At 37.8% G+C, this 20055-nt stretch overlaps 1 protein-coding gene across 5 annotated transcripts in view; it reads right to left on the bottom strand.

Moving 5' to 3' along the window:
• The window catches only part of LOC133560808 (proto-oncogene vav-like), a 61146-nt gene that overhangs the window by 36013 nt on the left and 5078 nt on the right, over positions 1-20055 (bottom strand). For all 5 annotated transcript variants that reach the window (XR_009808522.1, XM_061913757.1, XM_061913776.1 and 2 more), the window contains exons 4-8: positions 17366-17461; positions 17174-17290; positions 1701-1817; positions 438-496; positions 294-359 (exon numbers count right to left, since the gene is read on the bottom strand). Coding sequence is in view for 4 of the 5 variants with exons in the window: in XM_061913757.1 (XP_061769741.1) it covers positions 294-359; positions 438-496; positions 1701-1817; positions 17174-17290; positions 17366-17452 (446 nt within the window). In the remaining variant the exon portion in view is untranslated. The remainder of the gene's footprint in view (positions 1-293; positions 360-437; positions 497-1700; positions 1818-17173; positions 17291-17365; positions 17462-20055) is intronic.

The raw sequence follows: 20055 nt of genomic DNA, 5'->3' as shown, positions 1-20055 counted from the left end.
ATTCAATAATTTTTATTTTCAATTTGCAAGGTACGGTGTCCATGCCACTGCTATTTCCAAACTACATTACAATGTGTCGAAGTGTGTTTGAATACATTTACATTGTGGAAACATTGACTGGGGAATATATAACAAATATTTTAAAATAAAGTCTAATAAACCAAATGTTTCATGACCCTCCTACAGCACCTCTGTTGAATACCCCTGCTTTAAAGCACGTGATTATAAATCTGCATGTATATTTTTCTACTGTCTCCCTCAACAAGTTTATCAGGAGTGGGAAAAATGCGTACTCGATCTTGTCCGACAGGCCGTTGTAGATGTCATCATCGGAGATGTTTGCTCCTAAAGGGAAAGGTCTGTGGAGAGGGAGAAGTTTGGGTAAAAGAGGAAATGTTGTAGACAGCCTCAATAACTTGACGATGAAAATTACTCACTGGAGTCCTCTTTCGATAGAAATAGGTGAGTGAGAGAGGATGGACAACGTGTTCAGGACCTGTCTCACAGCAAAGGCAAAAGTAATGAATGATATGTATAACATTAGGAACAAGAAACATCATCTGTAGAAATTTTGAAGGACGTGTTTGGGGCCATTTTGATACATTTTGTAAATAAAAAAATCATAACAACAGGCTAATGGAGGTCAATATTGGCCAGCGGTCGGGAACCTTTACCACTCAAAGAGCCATTTTGACCCGTTTCACAAAATAAAGAAGACCATGGGAGCCACAAAACTCTTTAGAAATTTAAAATGAAATAACACAGCATGGAGAGTTTTTTTGTTGCTTTGTGCTATGTGTAAACCAGGGGTCTTAGACACGCGGCCCGCGACATTTACATGAATTCCACCTGACAGCATTACACTTGTCAACCCTCCCAACTTTTCCGGGAGGTTACCGAAATCACACAGCATATAACATATTTGAATGACAATAAAAAGGAAGTCTAAGTCTAGTCTAAGTCTAAATCTAAATGCCTGGCTGCCGATCGATGGACACTCCCTCCGTAATCGCTTGGTAGCTCGTGATCGACGTAATGGGCAACCCTGAACTAAGTGCAGCAACCCGGCTGTGACGTCAAATGCAACCCAGGTACCGAAACATGGCTGTGACCGGTGTAGGACCGCCGAGATTCGGTCGGTGCCAAAAAGGTACCGGACCCGGTACCCATCCCTATACGTACGTCACACACTTGCAACCTACTCAGTGGCCTAGTGGTTAGAGTGTCCGCCATGAGATCGGTAGGTTGTGAGTTTAAACCCCGGCCGAGTCACACCAAAGACTATAAAAATGGGACTCATTACCTCCCTGCTTGGCACTCAGCATCAAGGGTTGGAATTGGGGGTTAAATCACCAAAAATGATTCCTGGGCGCGGCACCGCTGCTGCCTACTGCTCCCCTCACCTCTCAGGGGGTGATCAAGGGTGATGGGTCAAATGCAGAGAATAATTTCGCCACACCAAGAGTGTGTGTGACAATCATTGGTACTTTAACTTCAACATGCGCTCACTAACGAACTAAGCGACTGACAAACAATGACATAACCTCCTAGCGGGGTTGATAAAACCTTCGCAATGAACACAAACTCATCTCATAAAACCACATGACGCCACTTCCTGTTTAGGCCCGTGTGGTCACATGCCAGCTGCAGTGTTAAGCCAGCGCTCGGCAGTACTGTGTGTGTGCGTGAAGGAGGCTTACCTTGGCAAAGTCGCGAACGTCAAACAAGTCAAAGGCCTCGAAGAGGTCGCTCTTCCTCAGGTGGAACTTGGTCTGGCAGACGTCCAGGAAGGTCCGAATGTTCTTCAGGCACAGGAACTAGACACAAACGTAGACAATGTTGTTGTGCTGGTGACTGATTGAGGAAAAGAAGCACATCCTCGTCTCATCTGCCATCCTATGGACTACAATATCTCTTTAAAGAAAGATTGCGCCCCTAATTCATCACTGTGTTCCACACCCACTTGAATGAATGGACCAAAGGTTTTTCGCTGAAAAACGAAAGCAAGTGGGGGCCATTTTGATATTTTTCATTTTCAAATTATCATATTGAATCCTGTATGGCTCCCCTCAATTTTGACAAATATTAAAGCCCAAAACGGTATTGAGTCATTAAATAAATATTTTTTCAATACTTTCAACTCTTAAATAGCTATAGATCAACTTCTGATCTATCCGTTGCCATAAAATATTTTTCGTATGTTTATTGACTTATTTTTTTCAAAGAAATCCTTGTTTTTTTATTTCAAACCCACAATACATTAAAAAAATTCCCAATACATTTTTCAAAATGGAATAGCTGATATCAAGTATTTGGAGCCTTAAATAAGTCAATAATTCATAACATTGCATTTCATTCATTTGTATTGTTTGAACAATAAGTTTAAAAGAAAACTAATCAGATTAAAGGTCTCAAGGACCCAAAAGTGTCTCAGTCTATAAAGTTTTAAAAATAACTTCATAGACTAATATATTTTTTTACTACTTTCAAATCTTAACTATCTATACATCATCTTTAGATCAATCCGTTGCATTAATACTTTTTTTATGTTTTGTGCCTGTTTTTTCAAAGAAATCCGTGTATTTTTTATTGCAAAACCACAAATATGCAAAATAATTCCTCAAACTATTTTGATTAATAGGTATTGTTTAAACAATGACAGTTTAACAAAAAAAAAATCAGACTAAATATCTCTGGGACCCAAAAGGGTCTCGAGTCATTAAAATTTTAAAGATAAGTAATATATTTTTTAAAACTTTCAGCTCTTAAATATTTATACATCAAATTCAGATCTATCCGTTTCCATACAACATGTTTTTATGTATTATACCTTTTTTCAACGAAATCCCTGTTTTGTTTTGTTTATATTGCAAAACCACAAAATATGCAAATAGAATATTTGAGGTCAAGTAGTCGGTGCCTTAAATAGGTAAATAATTCATAATAACATTGCATTTAATTCATTTGTATTGTTTGAACAATGACAGTTAAAAAACCCCAAATCAGACTAAAGGTCTCGGGGACCCAAAAGGGTCTCGAGTCATTAAAGTTTTAAAGATAAGTAATATATTAATATATGTTTTAATACTTTCAACTCTTAAATATCTATACATCAACTTCAGATCTATCCGTTGCCATACGACATGTTTTTATGTATTATGCCTTTTTTCAAAGAAATCCATGTTTTGTTTTGTTTATATTGCAAACCACAAAATATGCAAAAAGTTCACCCCAATTTTTTTTCAAAATAGAATATTTGATGTCAAGTAATTGTTGCCTTGAATAAGTAAATAATTCATAACAACATTGCGTTTGATTCATTTGTATTGTTTGAACAATGACAGTTAAAAAAACCCCAAATCAGACTAAAGGTCTTGGGGACCCAAAAGGGTCTCCGTCATTAAAGTTTTAAAAATAAGTCATAGATGAATATATTTTTTTACTACTTTTAAATCTTAAATATCTATAGATCAACTTTAGAGTTATCCATTGCATTTATTATTTTTTAATGTTTTGTGCCCTTTTTTCAAAGAAATCCCTGTTTTTTTTGTTTTTTATTGCAAAACCACAAAATATGCAAAATAATTCCCCCAAAATATTTTTCTACATTGAATATTTGATGTTAAGTAATTAATTGAAGCCTTAAATAGGTCAATAGTTCACTACAACATTGCTTTTGAGTCATTTGTATTGTTTGAACAATGACAGTTTAAAAAAAAAAGATAAGTAATATATTAATATATGTTTTAATACTTTCAACTTTTAAATATCTATACATCAACTTCAGATCCATCCGTTGCCATACGACATGTTTTTATGTATTATGCCTTTTTTCAACGAAATCCATGTTTTGTTTTGTTTATATTGCAAACCACAAAATGTGCAAAAAGTTCACCAAAAACATTTTTCAATATAGAATATTTGATGTCAAGTAATTGGAGCCTTAAACAAGTCAATAATTCATTACAACATTGCGTTTGATTCATTTGTATTGTTTGAACAATGACAGTTAAAAAAAACAACAAATCAGACTAAAGGTCTCGGGGACCCAAAAGGGTCTCGGTCATAAAGTTTTATAAATAAGTCATAGATGAATACATTTTTTTTTAACCACTTTTAAATCTTAAATATCTATAGATCAACTTTAGAGCTATCCATTGCATTAATTTTTTTTATGTTTTGGGCCCTTTTTTCAAAGAAATCCCTGTTTTCTTTTTATTGCAAAACCACAAAATATGCAAAAGAAATTCCCCAAAATATTTTTTAAAATTCGATATTTGATGTCAAGTAATTGGAGCTGTAAACAAGTCAATAATTCATTACAACATTGCTTTTGATTCATTTGTATTGTTTGAACAATGACAGTTAAAAAAAACAAAAATCGGACTAAATAATTGGAAAATGGGTTGTTCTTGTATAGCGCTTTTCTACATCCTTTTTAAGGAGCCCAAAGCGATTTGACAGTAATTCCACATTCACCCACACATTCACACACTGATGGCGGGAGCTGCCATGCAAGGCGGTCACCAGGACCCATCAGGAGCAAGGGTGAAGTGTCTTGCCCAAAGACACAACGGACGTGACTAGGATGGTAGAAGGTGGGGATTGAACCAGTAACCCTCAGATTGCTTGCAAAACCACTCTACCAACTTCGCCACGCCGTCCCCATTCATCGATATACAATCTCGACTCTTTCGAGTCATTAAAGTTGGTTTTGTGTTGGTTGTTTTTTTTTGCACCATGACTAGGGAAGGTTGTTTGTATTAGGTCACTTAAGTTATTGCTGCAAGTGGTAGGGTTCAAAGCAAAATTAAAGATAATTGACCTGAATGACTCATGTTGTCCACTAGATGGTGACAAAAAGCAGCATCAAAATTGTCAGACTTTTAAAGTAAACGCTATCTCTCTGCAGGCAAGATTCCCTATTAATGACGTCTCTTGGCCGTAGTTTGGACACATTTGAGCTCTAGTTGTATTTTTTGCTTTGAAAAATATTACTGTGGGGAAGTTGCAAACGGCACCTTTAAGGAACTTCTCTTTGACTTTACCTCCAGACTTCTTCTGTTTGCTTGATAATGTCATTACTCCCACAAGTGGTGGGAAAGTGTATTATAACTGAGTACTGAGAGACAGAAATTATGTAATATCTCCTAATTAACCATTGTCGGGTGCTCGCTGGCTCGGGCATCTGGTCAGGATGCCACCCGAACACCTCACTAGGGAGGTGTTTAGGGCACGTCCAACCGGTAGGAGGCCACGGGGAAGACCCAGGACACGTTGGGAAGACTGTGTCTCCCGGCTGGCCTGGGAACGCCTCGGGATCCCCCGGGAAGAGCTGGACGAAGTGGCTGGGGAGAGGGAAGTCTGGGCTTCCCTGCTTAGGCTGCTGCCCCCGCGACCCAACCTCAGATAAGCGGAAGAAGATGGACGGATAGATGGATGGATGGGTGCCTGCTGTATTAAAGTGTGGCAGATAATGTAATACTCTTCCATTTCAGAGGTAAATACCTGTAAAGACAATCAAGTTAGCGCTGCGTGACATAGGGGTGGGCGATATCGCAAATTTGGGTATCGATACCGATCCGATACCGGCCAGTATTGCCGATACCGATACCGGAAGTGTCGTCATCTGATGGAGGGGGGACTTCGGGGTATCGATACTTTTGAAAAACAAATTTGTACTCTTGCCTTTATTAATTGATTATGACAGTAATACAACACAGGACAACGATTTAAGTCAAAAAATAAAATATTTATTACAAAAGTAATATCAATAGCAATAAAGTAATGCAAATAAGGTGCAAACAACTACTGAACCTGGCTTGTCGCCTCAAAACACACAAACACTTAAGGTAAATAACAAAACTCTAGTTATTGAACAAAGTTGTAAACATGAACACAAAACAAAAGAACTGAGAAATTCAAATAAAAAAGTAATAATATCAATTACAATAAAGTAAGTAGTGCAAATAAGGTGAAAACAAATACTGAACTTGGCTAGTCGCCTCACAACACACAAGAACTTAAGTAAAAAAGAAAACACGAGTTATTAAACAGTTGTAAAAATGAACACAAAACAAAAGAACTGAGAAATTCTTATTGTTATTTTGGTGCAATAAAATACTTTACAGTTTACAACCAAGACATTAAGCCGCACTGGAAACGCACGCGTGTGTGTGTGCGTGTCCGAGTGAACCTCGGAGCGAATTATACCGATGTGTGTGCGAAAAGCACCAAGCGTCATGTTAATTGTATTTATTTGATTTTATTTTGTTGAAGATGAATTTTTAAAGTGTTTTTAAATCTCGTTTGCGACCCATCACTATGGGTGAAATTTGTAATTTGGTGAAAAGTATCGATACCATCACGCCAGTATCGATACGATACCGATACTCAATAAGTATCGATACTATCGATACTTGGTATCGATACGCCCAGCCCTAGCGTAACACGTGACTGTGACAGTGTGGGATCGCAGCAAGAGGAGGCGAGCAGTTGACAGTGATGGAGAAGTTTTTGAGAAGGGAAAATGTATAAAATGTAAATTCTCATTGAACTGAAACAAGATCTGGGTTTAAAGCTAAACTTTGCTGATCTTCCTTTGGACAGTTTTGGTTATCTGTTGCAAAGGAGTTCCCCATTCTGGCCAACAAAGCCATTTTGACATTGCTCCCGTTTTCAACCACATATCTATGTGAGCTGAGCTTCTCAACCTTGACTGCGATAAAAACTAAAAACAGAGAGAGACTGAGAGCTGTTGAGGAAGAGCTTCGTGTGTGTCTTTCTACCATTTCTGCCAGGATATCCATTTTGTGTTCATCGAAACAGGCCCAGGTTTCACACTAAGTGAGCATAAATACATTTGGAAACTATAGTACTTACTATATGTAGTATGTACTGTGTTAAAGTGTCATTTTGTGTAATTTTGTTGGTGGGGTGCCGCAGGATTTTGTAAATGTAAAAAGTTTGCCGCAGCTCAAAAAAGGTCGAACATCACTGCTCTAAGGAGCCCTGGCCCAATGGTTAAGAAACACTGCCATCATAGACACCTCCGACTTTCTGCAGTTGAGAGAACTAGCGCCACTAGCCAGAATATTAGGGAATGCAGTACATGACGCAGTTTATGGGGGATATGTAGGTGACATTTCAGTGACACTAGTTCAATGAAAAACACACTTGTGTCAAGGTAAGCTTTGCTGCCTTCTTAGTCATAAGGTGTAAGTGTTAAAGGGCAAAAAATGTCAGACGAACCAAGAGATGAACATTGGAAGTGATGCTCAAATAATGGCGACAATATGAATTCTAGGACACGACCACAAAACGAACCGCAGAGCGCATTGTGCACAGCGCAGTCATTGGTAGGGAGGCAGACATACGACATTTTACATAACTTCCTCAAGTATTGTGTGTGAGTGTGTGTTTAGCAAAGTAGGAAGTATTGTTTGAAAAAAAGGACATCTGAGTCGAGACTGACACACATCCCGGCGTTGTTCACGCTAGCAACTTAGAATAGAATAGAATAGAATAGAGTTTTATTGTCATTATTGCAATGAACAGGTTCAAAGAACAACGAAATTGGAGCAGCTCCTCCTAAGGTGCATATACAATATGGTAGTATAAATAGTAAAAAAAAAAAAAAGATAGAGATGACAGATATATCTATGTATATGTATATGTATCCACACAGATGCATATCTGCATGCATATGAATACATATACACACATACATAAAACATTATTGCACATTGTAGTCCGAAAAAATAGAAAAACATTTAAACATTACACATGAGGACATGATGGACATATTGTGCTCACTCAGTCAGTGCCTGTTGAATCCTTAACACACACACACACACACACACACTTACGCACAGTCTGGAAGATCCATGAATGTGTGTGTACTTGTTAGTGTGCATGAGTCTCACTGTGAGAGTCAGGGTGCATTCCAAAGTATCATCGTCTGTTATGAACCAGGAAGTGTCCTAACCACTGTTGGCCACATAGGATTTCCCAGAGTTACACATATTGGTGAAACACAAACACACGCACGCACACACACACACACGCACACACACACACATCTTGGTCCACCGCACATCATAGTGTTCCCACAAAAGGCATATTTAATCAAGTAGTCTAACCTGATTGAACAACAGCATACACATGGAGGGAGGAGCAACTGCTAAGCTGGCTTGAATGTGACGTAGCGAAACAACTAAAGAACACGTGATTTTGTGCACTTCAACAAAGGTCTAACTGGAATTGCATTGCAGCATTGAAAGCCACTGATATGAATAGTAGATATGAAACACTACTGTGAGCTGCGTGCCTCCGGCGACCAGTATCTGGGCAATTGTGGTTATAGAAGACACCACAACTAAAACATCTTTTTATGTAGTCACGTCGCTACTACAGTGCCCATTCATGTAATCTTCAAAATACAGTATGTGTGTGTGTCCCCCCGATAATATCGGCCAATAAATGCTTTGAAATGTAATATCGGAAATTATCGGTATCGGTTTTAAAAATGTTAAATTTATGACTTTTTAAAAACACCGCTGGCCCTGCGATGACTTGTCCAGGGTGTGCCCCGCCTTCCGCCCGATTGTAGCTGAGATAGGCGCCAGCGCCCCCCGCGAGCCCAAAAGGGAACAAGCGGTAGGAAAATGGATGGATGGATAAAACACCGCTGTGTACATGGACGTAGGGTGAAGATCAGAGCACCAATAAACCTTAAAGACACTGCCTCTGCGTGCCGGCCCAGTCATATCTATATCTACGGCTTTTCACACACACAAGTGAATGCAAGGCATACTTGGTCAACAGCCACACTGAGGGTGGCCGTATAAACAACTTTAACACTGTTACAAATATGCGCCACACTTGTGAACCCACACCAAACAAGAATAAGAAACACATTTCGGGGGAACACCCGCACCGTAACACAACATAAACACAACAGAACAAATACCCAAAACTCCTTGCAGCACTAAGTCTTCCGGGAGGCTACAATATACACCCCTCCAACCCCCCACCCACACCCCAACCCAGCCTACCTCAACCTCCTCATGCTCTCTCAGGGAGAGCATGCCCCAAATTTCAAGCTGTTGTTTTGAGGCACGTAAAAAAAAAAAATATTGCACTTTGTGACTTCAGTCATAAATATGGCAGTGCCATGTTGGTATCGGTAATTAAGAATTGGACAATATTTGAATATCGGATATCGGCAAAAAAGCCATTATCGGACATCTCTCTCTATATATATATAAATATATATTTACATATCTATGGTGTGCATGATCTGAAAACTAAAAATTACGCATTTTTGTATACTACATATTTATATACTGTATATACTGTGTGTATATATATATATATATATATATATATATATATATATATATATATATATATATATATATATATACACATACATATATACACATATATGTAGTATACAAAAATGCGTAATTTTTAATAATAGTGTATATATATTTATGTACCTTCGGTGTGCACGATCATATCTGAAATGACACAATACATTACCGCACACGTCAGCAACCAAAGGAGGAGCCTAAAATATATATATATATATATATATATATATATATATATATATATATATATATATATATATCCATTTTCTACCGCTTATTCCCTTTGGGGTCGTGGGGGGTGCTGGCGCCGATCTCAGCTACAATCATATATATATATATATATATATATATATATATATATATATATATATATATATAGTAAAGGCCAAAAGTTTTGACACACCTCCTTATTTAATGCGATTTATTTATTTTCATGACTATTTACAGTACATTTTAGATTGTCACTGAAGGCTTTAAAACTATGAATAAACATGTGTGGAGTTATGTACTAAACAAAAAAAGGTGAAATAATTGAAACCATGTTTTGTATTCTCGTTTCTTCAAAATAGCCACCCTTTGCTCTCACCCTAGAGCTGCAAGGGGTTGTGGGTATTTGTTCTGTTGTGTTTATGTTGTGTTACGGTAAGGATTTTCTCCAGAAATGAGTTTGTCATTCTTCTTTGGTGTGGGTTCACAGTGTGGCGCATATTTGCAACAGTGTTAAAGTTGTTTATCCGGCCACCCTCAGTGTGACCTGTATGGCTGTTAAACAAGTATGCCTTGCATTCACTTGTGTGTGTTAAAACCCGTAGATATTATGTGATAGGGCCGGCACGCAAAGGCAGTGCATTTAAGACACGCCCCCAATATTGTTGTTGGGGTAGAAATCGGGAGGAATTCGATTTCCACCCTGCTCCGGCAGATTTTCGGGAGGGGGACTGAAATTTGTGAGTCTCCCCGGAAAATCGGGAGGGTTGGCAAGTATGACTGGGAGACGCAACTGCTCTGTACTTCTCCCTATGTCCGTATACCACTCCGTACAGCGGCGTTTTAAAAAGTCATAAATATTATGTTTTGAAACTGATACCGATAATTCCCGATATTACATTTTAAAGCATTTATCGGCCGATAACATCGGCAGTCCGATTTTATCGGACATCTCTTATATTTACAAACTTCATTTCGATGTGCGAAGTTATGAGAAGTGGACAGACTTTTTAAAACGTATTTACGGAGGGGTATGAAGCCGTATGTTTACTACTCTGACTTTGTTGGATAAATGTAGAAACAAAGCAGGCAGCACACGAGTGAAGGAAGGTAAATAACATCAAATATTAACTTTATTACATGTTGTAAAAGTAGTCAGTGACAGTTCATCTGTGTAATTAACCTCAACCCGAGTGAACAGAATGCTAAAAAGCTAACGCTAAAGCCGATGTGTTTGTGTTGTCGGCGTAAGATAAACGCTGACATTTATTCTTTATATTAAGGCTGAGCGATATGGCTTTTTATTAATATCTCAATATTTTTAGGCCATGTCACGATACACGATATATATCGCAATATTTTGCCTTAGCCTTGAATGAACACTTGATGCATATAATCACAGCAATATGATGATTCTATATGTCTACATCAAAACATTCTTCTTCATACTGCATTAATGTATACTCATTTTAAACTTTCATGCAGAGAGGGGGATCCCAACTAAGTCAATTTAGCAAAACTGTATTTATTAAACAGTTATCAAGCAGTGGCACAAACATTCATGTCATTTCCAAAACAGAAAGTGCAAGATTGTCAGAGACATTTTAAAACAAGCTATGAGTGCACTTTTGTGCATGATGTCACTAAGATGACATATCAAAACAACACTAAATTAAAGTGCACTTTTTATACAGAACGCCACTACAATAGTTTGAAACAAATAAAGTGCACTTTTGTGCATGATGTCACACAAGGTATTTCAAAAACTGTCAAATAAAAATGAGCTTCATAACAGGAAATCAAATAGTGATTGTCCTTCATTCTGTGGTAGGTTCCTGCGGATGTTATCTCCTTCTGTTGCCTAATGTTGGCTAAAGAGAACATTCAAACTATTTATTTATTGAATCACAAATACTGAAATTACACGTTAAAGTGAATTTGTAAACAGCTAAAGTTTTGCACAAATCAAACTATAACCTGCTACCCAAAAATGCACAACAATTCTTCTCAACAAAAGAGGAGAAATATAACTGAAGAGATGTAACTTGAACATTGGTATGCACGTAAAACACTTAAAACCTTCAGTATATCAGTGTGTGGAATTCAATTATGGAATGGATTAAGTAAATAAATCAAACTGTGTACTAATATGATCCCATTTAAGAAACTATTCAAACTCAAAGTGTTTACAAAGTACACATTTTTAACTAATTGATCATTGTATTCATCTAACTATAAGAAATACAACTTGCTTTACAATTTAAAAAAACATTTTTTTTATATTATTATTTATAGAGTGTATTGTGAATAATTTGACAATAGGAAGTGATCAAAAAGTTTTAGCAATTGCTCTGTACTGGAAAAGGGGTAGGATTAAATAAGCTTTACTTCTTCCTACTCCTTTTCGAACATGTTGAAAAGAGAAACTGGAAATTGGGATGTATCATGTTGTAATTGTATCAATTTTTTAAATAAACTTAAACCATAACCATACATGCGTGTATGTCAACATGTTTGCATGGACAGTCAGAAATAAAATAAATATTAGACGTATCGACACATCAACATCCTTTTATAATTTTATAGCTGCATACACGGCTGAATAAAACTAATTAAATTGATGCTTTTTGGTGACCTTCAGTGTTTTTTTTTAAGCAATTCATTTTTTTTTTTATAATATACATTATCAACATAGCTCCTATATGAAAAAAACGTTTTGAAGTATGCATTTTTTTCCCTCTGGAACAAAAGTAAGTGCAGCCTCTCTCCCATGAGCGCACTTTTGGCTCTGAAAAAAGGGATACAATTGGTTCCGTTTTAGATGCACTTTGGACTGCTGCTAAAATACCCATAAAAGTGGTAGATGTATGTATGAAATGCATACATCATGCATTTCATGCATGTTTGAAAACATAGCAAAATGCCACAGGTAGGAGGAGTATGATAACAGGGATGTGCAGTAAATGATCGAGTGTCTCCATGGTGATGCCCCGTATACTACATGCAAATTCTTCAGTTAAAAAGGGCAGTTTGCACCTCTTCTCATTTGTACACACACTCTTAGTAGAACAAACGCAACACTCCCACTAATAGTACACGCTATTTTCTAGATTGCACAAGCTGTTAATAAGCACCTGGTATTTGGATCTTAACAAATCAGGCCCTGCGTGTACGAATGACAAGTGGTGCAGACCGCCCTATTTAAATGAAGTTTTTGCGTGCACAATATAGGATTTTCACCACAGAGACACTCATTTACTGCACATCATGTTATCATGCTCCCACTTTTAGCGTTTTGCTATGTTTTCAAACAAGCAGGATACATATCTTTTATAGGCATTTTGGAGGAAGCCTTGCAGTGCATCTACATTGCAAACCACATTTTTTTCTTTAATTTTTTTTTTTAACTCACTTAAGGTGCACGCGGGAGAGAGGCTGCACTTATTATTCTCACGATTTAAATAAAATCATACTTCAAAAAGTTTTTTTATATAGCAGGGGGTCTCACACTCAATTTACCCAGGGGCCACTGGATGCAGAATCTGGGTGAGGCTGGGCCGCAAAAAAAGATTTCTTAAAACAAATTTTGCATACTCCTCAGCAGGTCTAGTTGCATAATGACGTTAAAAAATTGTATTCCTTGTGCACCGCAACTTTCTCCGTGCAAATAATACACGCCGGGGTTCCCCCGTGCTCAGCAAAGAAATATTGCATCTCCCACTTTTACTGGAATTATCTTTGCTCATCACGAACCTTTGTCTTCACTGCAGGCTTTGAAAAAGACATGTTTGGGGTAGGGGATTATATTTGTATTTAGCCGACGCCCGGAAAATAATGTTATTTCCACAATGTGTGTTGTTCCGCTTTTCCTCCCTACAGCAACACGGCGGTCGGCGGGAAAGTACCGGGATAGTGAGCGCAAAAAAGTGACGGCTCTTGCAGTGTTATCCGGCGTCATATAGAAATATGTGTAGTGTTCATCGTGTGTAGCAATGCAAATTAAACAATAAAAAAAAACAAAGAACGGTTTGAATTGGTCCAGGTTATTGGGGACTATTATTACTGACGGGCAGGTGTCGCGGTGTGACTGCAGACATGCACGTAAGAAAACCCTCGTGTCCATGGCAACGCCTCTGTCGCTTTCACTCATTTCCGCTTTTCCACTAACGCAGGGGTAGGCAACCCAGAATGTTGAAAGACCCATTTTGGAGCCAAATAACACAACGAAGTCAAGCGCCATTCATATAAATTTCGTGGGCCGCACTAACATTAAACTTTCATATTAAGGTGGGGGCCGCAAAACAACGTCTTGTGGGCCGCAATTGGCCCGTGGGCCGGGTGTCTGGGACCCCTGATATATATAGCAAAGTGAAAAAACGAACGGCACATAAAAAACAGTAAACAGTGGTTCTAAATAGAGCTTTGAATCTTTGGTCACCGCACGATTCGATTCAGTACTTGGGGATAACAATTCAATTCAGAATGGATTGCCAATTCAAAATCAATACTTTTTTAATAACATTGAGTGCCAGTTCTAGGAAACTACATTCCTCTATACAATAGACAAACAGATGTGATTAATGTCTATTATACATAAAAGAAAACTGGTTGTGTTTAATACTATTTTACCCAAACATTTAATAAAGTCAAATACAAATAAGGCAACAATAAAAGAATCCCACACTTATCTTTTCTGAAGTAAATATGCACAGCAGATATGATCATGTACATCAACAATATGATTTGCTTTAGCAGCTGAACAGGACAGATTAAAAAAAAAAAAAATAATAAAAATAAATGTTTTGGCATCAGGGCCAAACTTTTCCAGCTCAAAGGGCACGGGGCCCACTTAAATGTTAACACAGAATTAGTAACCTTACTCCTGATTTTATTCTTTTCAATAATTATATTCAACCAACTTACAGTTTAACATAACAACCACTGTCAAATTATATGTTAATCACAAAGATTATTATCAAGACTTAGGCTGATTACAAAATAAATGCTAATTAACTATGCTGCAAAAGAAGTGACTCACAAAAACTAATGAAAAAAATACATTTACAAACAATTATGCAGTGTTAAAATGAAAAAAAAAATCTAACTAAACTAATAATAAAAAACAACAATATTTATGTTTCTTAAAAATAATTCAAATACAGCTCCACCACTTTTGTCATATTTTTTGCGCTTAAGAAACTTCTCTATGACTTTAGCACCAGACTTCTTCTGTTTGTTTGATATTGTCATAGTGTCACAAGTAGTGGAAGAGTGTATTACAACTGAGTACTCCAGCGGCCCATACGGACCACAACTGAGAAACACATATTTTTTGGCGGCACTCTAGCAAGCAAAACACTACACTAAAAGACACCAAAACCATTCATTTGAATTTGTTTTAATTAAAGGATGTAAGTGAATAGACGACATGTCTAATATTTTTTCAGTTACTATCAGCTCACTGATAAATATTACAGAAAAGAGATTTTATCAGACAAATGAACATTTATCAACATGTGCACCAAAAATTGGTAGTTGAGTAAAACACTACACTAAAAAGAGACCAAAACTAGAGATGTCCGATAATGGCTTTTTTGCCGATTTCCGATATTCCAATATTGTCCAACTATTAATTACCGATTCCGATATCAACCGAAACCGATATATACAGTGGTGGAATTAACACATTATTATGCCTAATTTTGTTGAGATGCACCGCTGGATGCATTAAACAATGTAACAAGGTTTTCCAAAATAAAACAACTCAAATTATGGAAAAAAATGCCAACATGGCACTGCCATACTTATTATTGAAGTCACAAAGTGCATTTTTTTTTTTAACATGCCTCAAAACACAGCTTGGAATTTGGGACATGCTCTCTCTGAGAGAGCATGAGGAGGTTGAGGTGGGTGGGGGGTGTATATTGTATCTTCCCGGAAGAGTTCTGGGTATATTTTTTGCTGTGTTTAAGTTGTGTTACGGTGCGGATGTTCTCCCGAAATGTGTTTGTCATTCAATGTGGCGCATATTTGTAACAGTGTTAAAGTTGTTTATACGGCCACCCTCCGTGTGACCTGTATGGCTGTTGAACAAGTATGCATTGCATGAAATTGTGTGTGTGAAAAGCCGTAGAAATGATGCGATTGGGCCGGCACGCAAAGGCAGTGCCTTTAAGGTTTATTGCCGTTCTGTACTTCTCCCTACGTCCGTGTACCACGCCGTACAGCGGCGTTTTAAAAAGTCATACATTTTACATTTTGAAACAGATACCAATGATTTCCGATATTACATTTTAAAGCATTTATCGGCTGATAACATCGGCAGTCAAATATTATCGGACATCTCGACCCAAAACCATTCATTAGTATTTGTTTTAATTATCCCCTTAAAAGGGTGTCCGTGAATAGACGACATGTCTAATATTTTTTCAGTCATTATCAACTCACTGATAAATATTCCAAAAAAAAGAGATTTTCTCATTAAACAAATTAACATTTATCAACATGTGCACAAACAATTGATACTGTTGAGTAAAACCCTACACTAAAAAGACACCAAAACCATTAATTTGAATTTGTTTTAATTAGCCCCTTAAAAAGGATGTAGGTGAATAGACGATATGTGTAATATTTTTTCAGTTATTATAAATAATATAATATAATAAACCCATCCATCCATTTTCCCCTTTGGGGTTCGCAGGGGGCGCTGGTGTCTATCTCAGCTACAATCGGGCGGAAGGCGCTGTACACCCTGGACAAGTCACCACCTCATTGCAGGGCCAACACAGATAGACAGACAACATTCACACTCACATTCACACACTAGGGCCAATTTAGTGTTGCCAATCAACCAATCCCCAGGTGCATGTCTTTGGAAGTGGGAGGAAGCCGGAGTACCCGGAGGGAACCCACGCATTCACGGGGAGGACATGCAATCTCCACACAGAAAGATCCCGAGCCCGGGATTGAACCCTGATTACTCAGGACCTTCCTATTGTGAGGCAGACACACTAACCCCTCTTCCACCGTGAAGCCCAATATAATAAATATTACAAAAAAACTAGATTTCATCATTAAGCAAATGAACACCTATCAACATGTGCATAAAAAACTGGTACTGTTGAGTACCGGGATCAATTCCCAGGTACCGTATCTGTTCAAATGTGAAAAGTACCCATTCCTAGCCAGAGGAGAGTGTGACAAGACAGCGAGTATCGTTCTTCTCAACCAGCCACAGGTGCTGCTGTGAGCCCCTCCCCCTTCTAATAGCACTCAAAAGAGGCTGTGTCCTGTTTGTTTAGCGAAAGAAGAAAAGTTAATACTTATTTCGAAACAAATTGGTTTTGCTGTTGGTGCTTTGACTCACTGTTATTAATTATGCAAATTTGCCCATGGCATCATGGCCTGACGTACCCAGAGTATTTTTTTATCTGAAACAATTGCACCTCAAAGTGATAGAATCAAGTTGATAAGATATTGTACGTACATGCAAACACTCCTTCCTCCTCTAATCTTCTTTCAGAGTGTTATGAGCTATTTTTCCAAATAGGTAAGTGGTGGTCATGACATAAGGTGTGTGTGTGTATTACCTGGGACATCTGGGGGCGCAGGTTGATCTCTCTCAGATTGACGGCCTGAGCCAGCAGGTTGTTTAGCAACTGGCACAGCAGCACGCCATCTCTCAGCGCCTGCGCCAAGTCGCACACCTGACACACACGAACACACACTGATTGTCGGAGAATGCATCCATAAGCAAGGAGGAGCGGCGCCATGCTTTTTACCTGCGCTCCTTCCCATGTGACCCGGTGGGTCTCAGGCAGGACCCGGCAATCAATGAGCCACTTTCCACACTGACGCCACAGTTCCATCTTTGTTTGCTGGATGGACACAAGTATTGGGACAAGGCTTTTAAAGAGGCACTGCACTTTTATTTTTCAGAATTTTGCTTATCATTTACAATTCCTATGTAAGACAAAAACACATATGTTTCATTTATTTTTATTCTACGTAAGAAAATACTGCAAGTAGGAGGTGGCTAACAACGTGGCGTAGCAGTACACTATTCCACCCGTAAAGCCCTCTAAAAAAAACATCTAAAAACCACCAACAATACTCCATTTTCATCTTGTGACCTGAATATTGACCAATTACTAGCGATATTGTTGTTGTAAGCGCTGACGCAGCCAAACTTTTATTAGCAGCGCCGTAATCACAGAGAGCTAACTAGCTTATGCTGCTACATTGACATATTGAGCCGGTGAGCTGCTGCATCGCCTCCGAGTTGGTGAAAGTTACTTCTAGATTATAAATCATGCTTCTCACTTGGATAGTAGAAGTTGGTCAACTTACATCCAGAGATAGTGCGAAAGACACGAAAAGACGCTGGTTTTAAACATCCGTGAGAATTACGATTAAGTCTTCATCTAAACGGAAAGATAAAAACATCCCATCACTCGACATCCCATTAAGAGCAGACATTGTACAGTAAGTGATTGTTTTATTATGTTCGTAATTTGTATTTCTTGTTCAGCTCTTAGCTGGTGCTTGCTGGATCTGGTTAGCACGGATTCTAAAACTTGTAGTTCATCCTTCCTCTTGTCAAGTTAAATTTATAAGGTTCTGGCGCAGACAAATTATTATTAGCAGCGCCGTAATCACAGAGCGGTAACTAGCTCATGCTGCTATATTGACATATTGAGCCTGTGAGCTGCTGCTTTGCCTCCGAGTTGGCGAAAGTTACTTCTAGATTATAAATCATGCATCTCACCTGGATAGTAGAAGTTGGTCAACTTAGACATTCAACTTAGACTCAGAGATAGTGCGAAAGACACGAAAAGACGCTACTTTATGGCCAACTGTCCGTGAGAATTACGATTAAGTCTTCATCCAAACGGGAAGATAAAAACATCCCATCAGTCGACACCCCAGTAAGAGCAGACTTTGTACAGTAAGTGATTGTTTTATTATGTTCGAGTTTGTATTTCTTGTTCAGCACTTAGCAATGCTGGTACTCGCTGGATCTGATTAGCACACAGCTTCTAAAACTTGTAGTTCATCCTTCTTACACTCAGGCTAAAATTCTAAGGTTCCGGATCATCCTTTGTCCCAAAGTAGTAATCTTTATTTTTCATGATGTCTGCCATGATGAGTACCAGTGGTATTGTTGTTGTTGAAGGGATAAGCGAACGTTGTGATGCGTCTCGGAGATTGATACGCCGCCGTTTTCTTAAAATGATCCAAATACGTAAAAATTACATGTTATTATGAGTGTGTCTGTTACTACATTACATATATACTTACAGCATGTATGTATATAAAAAGTTGATGGATGTTTTGAGATGTTTTTTTAGAGTGCTTTTTACTATTTGCTCCATTGTTAGCTGACTTACTTACTCTGTAGGATGCATTTTTAATAACATTTTTTATCATTTTCTTACATAAGGACTGTGAATGGTCGACACAATTCCAAAAAAACTGCAGCTCCACTTTAAACCGGAGACGTTCAAAAAGTGACGCAGTGGCTATTTGTTGCACGCATTTCAAAAATAAAATGTTTATTTTTTTTATTGTCCCCTACCGCAACATAAAATCATAATCAAATATGAAGAAAGATAAACTTTTGATACTAATAATAATTCAATTTGTCACCTATAATGCAAAAGCTGAAAATATATGTTATTGCAGGAGTTCTTAACCTTTTTGACCTCATGGCCCAACTTATCCACTACAAGGGAGTCCGGGCTCCCCTTAAATATTAACATTGAATTAGTAATCCTCCTGTAGATCTTAATGTTATTCAATAACTATATCAAACCTACGTACAGATTAACACCCTTGTCAAATTAATTGAAACCATGCGTTTCATTTATTATACACATAAACCTTAGGCGTATGTCAGGCTAATTAGAAAAAAAAGCACTAACGAAATATACTGCATAAGAACGGACTTTTAAATAACTGACAAAAAAATCTAATTACACACAATTAAGTTATGTTATGCTGAAAAAAATAAAATTAATTAATAATGAATATGTGTCTTAACTAAATTGTCAATAACATTAAAGTGCAAATGATCATACAGCTTCACCACTTTAGTCATATTTTTTGCGCTTAAGAAACTTGCTTATGACTTTAACTCCAGACTTCTTCTGTTTGTTTGACATTGTCATTACTGCCACAAGTGGTGGAAAAGTGCATTACAGCTAAGTACCGCTGCGGACCATACAGACCACAGCTAAAAAAGAGATTGACGATCTTCTAGGGGACGCTCGCAGTCCATCAATGGGACCCAATGGCGAAGAAACACTGTCTTAATGTATCTATTTTGGAATGGTTTAGGTCTATAAAAAACATTAAAATGGCCCCCCACTCCTTTTTTTCCACCATGACTGCTCAGTAAGCGACTCTTGAAGGAAAAGGTTTGGACACCCCTGTCTTCAAACCAATCAATCAATCAATCAATCAATCAAGC

Source organism: Nerophis ophidion, linkage group LG01 (assembly GCF_033978795.1).
Source record: "Nerophis ophidion isolate RoL-2023_Sa linkage group LG01, RoL_Noph_v1.0, whole genome shotgun sequence".
Taxonomy (NCBI): domain Eukaryota; kingdom Metazoa; phylum Chordata; class Actinopteri; order Syngnathiformes; family Syngnathidae; genus Nerophis; species Nerophis ophidion.
The sequence above is the reverse complement of the archived record's forward strand: the minus strand, read 5'-3'. Positions and strand labels throughout refer to the sequence as shown.